Here is a 9,662-nt window from a genome sequence, read left to right as displayed (position 1 = left end):
AATTATATTAATTACCTTAGTAAGGGGAACATTTGTAAACAGAGATTCAACATCAAAAGATACAAATCGGTAACCTAAATTAAATAAATTGTTTGGTATAGCTTTAATACTGTCTCTTATACACATCTTTTCTTTGTTGGATCGATTGCAGCAACCCCAAACCCAACATAACGGTATTTCACATTATATAGCATTAATCATCTATAATAACTGCTAACTTCCTACCCTATCGCGTTGTTTTGTTTTGGTGACAACATGGCTGGTGTAAGTCACGTGATTGAAACCGAGTTGGCCAAACTCTCTCTATCTACGGCTCTGGTAATAACGAAGTGTACGGCGCCCTCTTGCAAAAGTGAAAACTTTTGAACCTTGATGGTTTGTCCATAAGAGGAAGAAAATATAAGTAAATATATAGGAAGTAAGTAAATATATTAACTTTCCAATGTCGTGTATATTTGTATTATATAAATGTTCTGTATTATGCGCCACTCAGTGCAGATTCTTCAGTAGGCTAGGCGAGGGTCTTACACAGATTCTGCATAGGCCTAACTTCACGTAAATGAGGCACAGGCCTAGGCCTAGACGGGCTGCTGCGGGTTGCTGGACGCACAATAGGCCTTTTTCACGAATCGGTAGACATATTGAAGTGATGACAAACATTGCGAATCAGCGGTGCGTAACCAACAGAAATAAGATAAGCGTTTGGGCTGATTTTCTGACATCATGTTATTTAAAAAATTATAACTCCATAATGGAGTGCCGTATCCAAAAAAACTTTCCAGCAAAATATTCTTAAAAGACTAGTCTATACCACCACTATATGATTGAAAAATGTTTTTGACCTCTGAAATCAAGATGGAAAAAGAAAAGCCTATCTTAGTAGTGTATTAAAATAGGCCTATGCATTACAGTGCAGTAGCATAGGACTTTCGTGTTGTTATTGTTCCAAGTAGCGATAATATACAGATTTCTGTTATTATAAAGTACAAGTTGTGTTTTATAAAGAGGTATAGCATAGTAAATCATGTTTTTAACACAGGAAACTCTCATATGGTAACTAAAACAATGCTAGTTCAGAGTATTACTAGTACTACACTTTGGCCAATCGTCTGAAATTGGACTCGATCGTCCCTCAGTCCCTCACCCGTCAGTTTTTTGGTAGACAGCATAGGCATAATTATACATGACGTTACTATTATACAAGCCACGCCCCCTCGGCTGAACCCGTTGTATTTAGCAACTACCTATGCTGCGTTCATTAAAACTTGTAAAGTCGGTGTATCCCAGTTCAAAACTTGTGAAATGCATTCATCTGGTCGGTGAACTTGCAAACACAAGTTGTTAACTTGAGTAGAATTTTCTTTCTCGATTTGCACATTTAGTGTGGATAGGCTGATGTAACACAAACGAGCAGATGTATTTATTGCAATTTGTTTAATTAATATCATTTTGGATTTTTAAAAAAAAGTGTTTCTTGTATGTTTTATTTGCAACCTCATGATGCTCAATATAACGTTCTGAATGCAATTTATGGTGTCCTAATTCAAGCTTTTTTTTTTTTACATAGACTAGGCCTAGGCCAAGGAGCACATCCGTGTGAGGGCACTTGTCAAAATCCCAAATAGGAAAAAATATTGCCATTTTAGCGTTCGTCAAATGTATGCACTCTTCTTGTGTTCTCGCACGTTAAAATTTGTGAAATCAGTTTTCACAAGTTCTAATGAATGCAGCATAATAAACGCAGCGTTCTCCGCGATATCTGTGTGCAAATTCTGTAAAAACGGCGCCTTCTTGCAAAAATGAAAACTTTTGAACTTTGACTGCTTTGACCATGGTGTACACCGTGCGAATTTACCTTTACGCGTAACAATTAGAAGCGTCGATTTACAATTAAGCAACAATAACGTACTTGGTAACGAACTTTGGCGTAACACAAACACCTTATCTCAGATCTATGGCAACAACTAGGATGCCCTCTCCTAAAAATGATTACTATCTGCTCATAGAGATAGAGTAACAGCTCTATGATCTGCTGCAAACATAGCATAGCATATTAATGTACACAGTTAAAAAAAATGGGCGACCGGGCGGCAGTTCGCAATATTTTTTTTCCTATATGAGAATTGTATATGAAGGAAAATTAAGCAGCCTGATTGGCTGTTCTACGTCACATGACTCCTCAAATTCAGTCAATATAGAACAAGTAGTGTGATTAAATAGCCCGTCTCATTGCTTCGTGACACTGATTGTACCTGAGACGATATAGAGTATACGTTTAGTTGTCTCAGATTGTACGAAAAAGAGACAAGCTCAAGTCTGAGTGCGAACAAACACGACTTGGCTCGCCTGTCACGGTCTGTCTGTCTCGCTCGCTTTGTCTTTGGAGGAAGGAATAATGACTGTTGTATTATTAGTCATTCTCTAATCTGCGTCTGCGCGCGTTTTTATGGCTTCAGTGTGGCGTTGATGATCACAGTATTGGTATGAAAAATGCCAAGATTTCCATATAGGCCTTACTGTGTATTATTCTGAATACAGGTATTTCAAAATCTCTAAAAATAACCATTGTGTGTGGGGAAACAACAAACTTAAAACGATGATGTTGATACTTTCGACTAACCCTGTACAGCAAGGTCTATTCCATACATGCTGATGGCTAGACTTGCCACAAGTCTACAATTTATTGATTTTTCATAGTATTAGCACATTTCAGAAAGCGCCACCAGCGTCAGTTTATGTCGAGAATCTTTTTGATGGGAATTCCAAATCCCTGAAAAAATATACTATGGAACGCCATGCAAATAAGTAATATGGAATGCCAATGGTGCTAAAATTGATTTATTCTTAAGCATTTTAACTGATTAAGACAAAGTTTAGGGACTGGAACCCAGTCTATACTAGCTGATGGCATACAATATTCAAAGCTCTTTGTTTGATAATAACAGCCCATTCTAGTAGGATGGTGTGAGTGGAAATAGCTTATCTAAGGAGATATGATGGCTTATCTCTCAGTAAATATTTTGTCTTTGAAAATGAAATAAACAGCTTAGTGAGGCTGGCAATTCTTGCATATTAGTAAGGTGAGACTTTTTTTATTCCTTGTTTTACATACTTATTTTTTAAAGATCTTCGGAGGAAGGTGGAATAAAAATAAAATTTTGTTTTCTTATTTAGCAAATAATTTTGCCAAAACCATTCAGATGGAGGAGGAAATAAAAATTAAATTTAACTGGTAATGTAAAATAGGATGGTTAAATGCTTTAAATTTATATAATTAGGAAGAAATATACATAGGCCTATATTATCTTTGGAGATTTCAAGGCAGTGGAGGGCGTAATAATACAGTATTTAAAATAAAAAATTTTTTTTTCTGGAATTTCCACTTTTTCGTGGCAGCGGGTGCATTAATTGGCCAAAAATAATTGTATTTTTATTCGAAGTCATCAATATTTGCAGTCGGCGGGTTCCCTAACAAGGTATAAAAAAAGTCTCGCCTAAGCAGGGAGTATTATTAATTATTATTTGTTACTAAATTACAAGATAATTATAAGTACCAGGCCTAGAACTACTGAAAATGATGCATAGGCAGGGAGTTTAGATTGGTCATGTTTTGATCACTTAAAAAGTTTTAGAAGGCGGTTTTCAGAGGAAAGCACAAAGAGGAAGGAAAAGAGCATTTAATTAACAGCATTTAATTGATCAAATGAAACAGGGTGACAGTTATTTTGACATTAAAAGAAAAGCTGAGAATAGACAGCTCTAAAATAAGGATGACATCATAGGACCTGCCAAAATAGCAGAGTGCCAATGAATGAATGAGGCCTAGTTGTACACCGTTAATTATATGCCTAGCAAATAGTATTGTACTGTAAGTGCTTCTTGATTAAGCCAAGTTAATTAATGGCGAAATTATATATTTTTATTTAATTATTATTTTTATTATTTATTTTTATTATTTATTATTATTAATCATTAATAATATAATTATATTGTGTATATATGTATTTTTATTTAATTATTGTTTTTATTATTTTTATTATTATTTATTATTAATCATTATTCATATTATTGTTGTTGTTGTTGTCGTCGTCGTCGTCGTCGTCGTCGCCGCCGCCGCCGCCGTCTAATTACATTACAAGGTTTAGGCCAAGTTCGTAAATGCCAGAATGATATATTTAATTTTATTGTTTAATAATATTTTTCTTGCGCACTGTCCCATTTTAATTTCATGTTTCAAATTTGTTTCAATTTTTTTTGAAAATTTCAGTCAATGTAAAGCATGACTGTTGTGTCAGGCCCTTGACCCTAGCTCTAGGTCTAAGAAGGGGCCTATAGGTACGACCTACTGTAACTCAGCCTGTAATTAGGCCTAGGTTAGCCTCTTTTGCTCTAGCCTTAATTGATAGTACCTATACTACTGGTGGTTGTACTAGCTGCTGTTGTTGTAGGTAGTATTACATTTGAAAACAAACATACAAGAAGCTCACAGTTTGTTACAGGTGTAACATCACATAAATCGGCAAGATTTAATAAGCCTACCGTGGCTAAACAAAGAACAATACAGTAATAGAGAAAACTCGAGCGTAACGACCTGGTAATGACATTGTGAAGTGCCTGCTCTTAACGAACTCGAGTAGTCCATCCAAGACGGACCGAGTGGAGTGTCATGCAAATGTTTCGTACAGAAAAAAAACTCGCGACTGGGCATACCAGGCTAGTGTAGCTAGGCCAAGCTGTAGTTTTACCATCATTATATGGTGTAAACATCATTTAGCGTGAATTTTTAAAGTTGAATCTTGTACAGTTTTGTGTCTTATTAATCTTGGGCTCGTTTTTGCATAACCTGGAAGAGAAGTGCCATAGGCCCCTCCCTAGCTAGGCCTATTACAGTTGGCCTATTATAGGGCCTAGCTAGCCTAGGCCTAGGCTTCTGTTGACGCCGACGTTGAGGCCTATATAATTTTGTGTTTTTATTATATTTCATCGTACACCCTAGGCCTAGATAGGCTCCAAAAATGCAAAAAGTTGGTCCAGACAGGGTTTTGTCCTATTTTTAAACCACTGCTATTCCGCAATGGTACATGCTACAACTTTTCTGATTGCAGATTTCTAATCAGCAGTAAAAGATGTCCTACACCACAAAATCTGAAGGTTATAGGCGCTGTACTTCCAAAGATATTAGCATACGAAAATCAAAGTTAATTTCACAGTGCACTAATTTGTGCCACGCCCCCTTTTACATCAAACTACCGCTACGGGAAAACAAACAGGAATTGGAGTCTAAAATTTCAGGTTTTTTAAATTCACATGAATAACTGTCAGTATAAAAAATTTAAAAATCTATGATCCCATGGCATGGAATTACCCAACTCTTAAAAAATTTAGTTATTTCCGATTATGTTAAAATATGTCGTTTTCAACATAGTATCTAACCATGAAGGAGCTGAAATTTGGTGTATAAGTAGATATAATATATCTGGTTAACTGGTGTAAATTTAAGAAAAGATTTTAACTGTCCACATGACGAACCGTTAATGGGAAACATAGGCTTTTTCACTTTTTTCGGGCTGGCTCCAACTTTGAATGGATGCCATTCCATTTTAATTCATTTGATCAGCCTGTGCTTGCTTGTGAGACAACTACCCATAGATAATATCTGTAATTTAAGATGTATACACTCACTCATATGGACACAGGGTGACATTGAAAATCACAAAAAAATTGCGTTGTTAAACAAAGTGGCTATCTTGAGTGCAGATAACTTCAAAAAAGAAGGGATAACAGTTAATCTGATGCCATATTTGTGTAATATGGTGGAATATAAGTTAGACCTTCATAGCTATTACCAATCCAGAGTTATAAGCTTCCAAAGTTAGAGGAAATTGTGTTTGCGCATCTTGAAGGGCCACGCCCATTTTTTGAGGAGTCAATATCTCGGAAACTACAAAACCTATAACACTAATTTTTTCAATTGTTGGTTTTTCACATAGTGGATCATTTTTATGGAGTTTCATCAAAATCTGAGCGGGTCATACTGGAACTTTTTTGAAATCTGGTTGATTTGACACGGAATGACCCAATTGTGATTTTAATGATCATACAAGCTGAAAGATCTTAATCACAAGAATAAACAATTTCAATGCTTCAATGGGAGATGTGTTCCGCCTGAGTACATATGTAATGGATATGACAATTGTGGTGATGGAAGTGATGAGCAGCAGTTATGTGGTAGGTGAATGAAGACATAATTCCCAATCATAATGCACCCCAACATGGACCCAATGGACATGGACATGATAATATATAAAATAGTTAAAAACAATATAAAAACATTCAAATTCAGATTAATTAATTACAAATATTAACAAGAAATATTTCCTATAAAAAAATGCTGAACTTCTGTAGCTTATTCAATTTGTGTATACAGTTACTTCCAAATTTATCCTATGTGTAAATTTTGTTATCGTATTTTAAGTTAGGTAGCTGTTTCAATAAATAAATCTGTAACTATATTTTCCTATACCTTAATAAATATTGTAGAGTTTACATTATTCAAGGTATGGTATAATTTGTTTTTTGATAGCCCTATCTATGCTTATTTATTGTTAAGGATAGGCCTAATTTTTTACTGCAATGCATAATACTGTATATGAATTAAAGATTGTTTTTAAAATAAAATTGATGATAAAATAATCAAATGATCCAAACAAATATGGAATTATCAGAGGGTGGGTCATCTAAGATTCTTCAATGTTGATAAACTTCGGAGGCTTTATCATCTGCTATTTTCGGTCCACTGCTGGACAAATAGGTATTTTTCGCAGCACGACCTTAACTTTAACGTTCATGGATGATGTCATAATTTATTCTTCTTGCGCTGCGGAGTATGTAAATTTTAAGATTTTTCATTCTCGAAGTACGTAAGGGGCGGAGCTATCGTGTTGCATGTTGGGTACTAATGTTAAGGTTAACGTTGTGCGGCGAAAACTTACCTAATATTTCAGGATATTGATCTTTTTCTCTGGCTGTGTTGCTCCATTTCACTCTTCCCCAATAAATATCGATCTCATCTCTTAATCTTTTACGTGTTTTCCCTAGTTCGTTTTGCCATCCATGGGGTCTGTTACTGTTTGTATTTGTTTGTACTCCTGCTGACTACAAGTTCAACAACCAGAATGAAAACCACTGAGCCAAACCGCATTTTTACCATTATTGTTATTAATATTAATTTTAATATTAATTTTAATATTATTTTATTTATTTGTTTTTATTCCCCTCCCCCACTAGCTTGTCTAGGCCTTTCTACAATTGCCGCCAGTGTGAGGCTATTTTTTATGGGTCGATAAAACATGGGTACCTTACGATATCTCAATAATAGTTAGCCTAACCCTAACCCTCTTCAGCGTAAGACACCGTATTTTTCGACATTAAATGTGGAATACCCTGGCTCTGCTACCTGGCTAGTAGTAGGCCCTAGGTTGTGTCGTCAGTTTCTGTGGTTAATTTTTATGGGATTGTCTCGCAATGCATAGGTCTACTTGTATAGGTACGACGATAGAGCCTAATATACTTTTTTTGCGATAATTTAACTACAATTCCCCCTGACGAACACTGATGAACTGGCTGTAAAGATAGCCAAAATAGAGGCTTTTGACCCACTTGAGTTCTCATTATTTTCCATCCAGAACATATATAGTTTTCTCGTTCCTATTTCATACCCTTTTCGCAGCCGCCGCTTGGTTCCTAAGACGATTTTTTGGTAATCACACCCTCTTCGCAGCCACTGTTTGGTTCCTGAGATGTCTTCACAGCTGCTATTTGGTTCCTTCCTTTTTGGTAACTGTGCATGCTCGACATGGCTCGACTGTGTTTTTATAGATAATTCACGGATGTTATTTGGTAATTGCACATGCGCATTGCTTAGTTCGAAATTCCCATTTCTTCGTAGTAAAAGCTACCGCTACATACAGTTTCTTAATAACTATTTCCTCTTGATTGTTACAGCCTAAAGGTGTGGCGCAAAAAAGGGGGACATTACAGATACATTTTTTTAAAAAGGAAAGAAAAACATAAAAAAAAAAAAACGAGCGTTTGGATAATTGGTATGGTTCCTGCTTCTTGCACGCCAGGGCCCGGGTTCGATACCCGGCTTATCTCCTCGAATAACCCTTTCATCTGAGTTATGCGAGTTAAGAACCATCCAGTATCCGTTGTATGTTGTAGTTGATAAGTCGAGTGGCGCTGCACTGCGTCTCCCGCGGCTCACACAGTGTGTATAGCATTTGAGGACAAATAAAGAAAGTAACGAGTGAACCAAGAACAGCAGAACAGATATTTTACCGTTCAGAAACACACCAACATTTAGAATGAAGTTCTTGGATCGTTTTTTGACCAATGATGAAGGTTATAAGGTTTGGAAACAGTATTGGAACGTAGGTAATTTGGGGGATTTGGGAGTATCACTTTGATAAAATATCTCATGCACATGTTAACTTTTCTCTCTTCTAGTGTAGTGAGATTAGACAGCTTTAGAGCTTCATTGTACGATGAATGGTTATAAATAATTCTAAGAGAGTGCTTCTAGAATTGTTCTCGTAGCTCTAACTCTTATTAATACTTGTGCCCTGGGTTTGCATATTCAAGTATAGCCTAACCCTTTGCAGCTAATATCTCAACATGGCTTCATGACATAGCCTAGCCCTCTTAAGTTGTTTAAGAAAGACGATTCTAAAATTACATGTTACATATGATTGTGTCTGTATGAGGCTGCCATGGCAAAATATAATTAAAATTGGGGGTTATCCCAGCAATTTAGTAATATTAAACCTCTCGATGACTGTATATAATTTATTTATATAACTTTATTTAAAATGTCGCGTAAAATAACAAATTATTAAGTTAAAACACATGAAAAGCAACTCAACGTCAGGAAACTCGAACTATGACTGGTATTAATAATCAAAATATGTAGAATGATTATTTTATATGCACATCGTTGATATGGCCTTTGCTTGGACAGTGCTTAACGAAAATTCAAGCATGGAAAGTGACCAAAGTGCCAGTCGGAAAAACTCTTTAATAATAGTAATAATAATAATAATATATTTCCAAATAATCAATAAGACAATAAACAACTTATAAAATTCAAAAATATGACAATAATAATAACTAGACTTGCTATGTTTGTTTGACCAACAGAACATAGGGCTTTTCCTCATTGCTTTAATGAGAAATGAAGTTGAAATTGCAACAAAAATAAAAGTCGTTAAAGGTATGAAGTAAAAAAAAAAAACCGAAAACTAATATAATTTTAATGAAGTTGAAAAGAAAAAACGAATACCAAGTTCATTGCGATGTTATTAGTGAGACTTGAACTATGGCTGTAATGGTAATAGCGAGGTACATCGTGACACTCATAACCATTGCGCGCCGTATGAGCCGACATTGCATAGGAAAGTGCATTTTCACTTCATAGCGATTCAATGACTGAAAGCAAAAATTGTTGCATAAAACGGTAGTTTTGACCTAGCTGTAACTGGTTTAAGCACTTTAGAAAATGCAAATTACGTTTAAATAATTTAATCAACTGTCAACAAAAATAAAAATATAATAATAATAATTCTGGATTTATATAGCACCTCACATTGACACAACCTTGAGGC

General features: G+C 35.4%; 1 protein-coding gene across 1 annotated transcript in view; it reads left to right on the top strand.

The window, feature by feature from the left end:
- Positions 1–9,662, top strand: part of LOC117100553 — a gene marked incomplete at its 3' end in the record, with an annotated part of 48,838 nt that overhangs the window by 26,830 nt on the left and 12,346 nt on the right. Inside the window, exon 9 of the mRNA XM_033240327.1 lies at positions 6,105–6,228. Within this exon, the coding sequence (XP_033096218.1) occupies positions 6,105–6,228 (124 nt within the window). The remainder of the gene's footprint in view (positions 1–6,104; positions 6,229–9,662) is intronic.

The sequence above is a fragment of the Anneissia japonica genome, unplaced genomic scaffold (assembly GCF_011630105.1).
Source record: "Anneissia japonica isolate Jap-2015-1 unplaced genomic scaffold, ASM1163010v1 scaffold685_len2926416_cov193, whole genome shotgun sequence".
Classification (NCBI taxonomy): Eukaryota; Metazoa; Echinodermata; class Crinoidea; order Comatulida; family Comatulidae; genus Anneissia; species Anneissia japonica.
The sequence above is the reverse complement of the archived record's forward strand: the minus strand, read 5'-3'. Positions and strand labels throughout refer to the sequence as shown.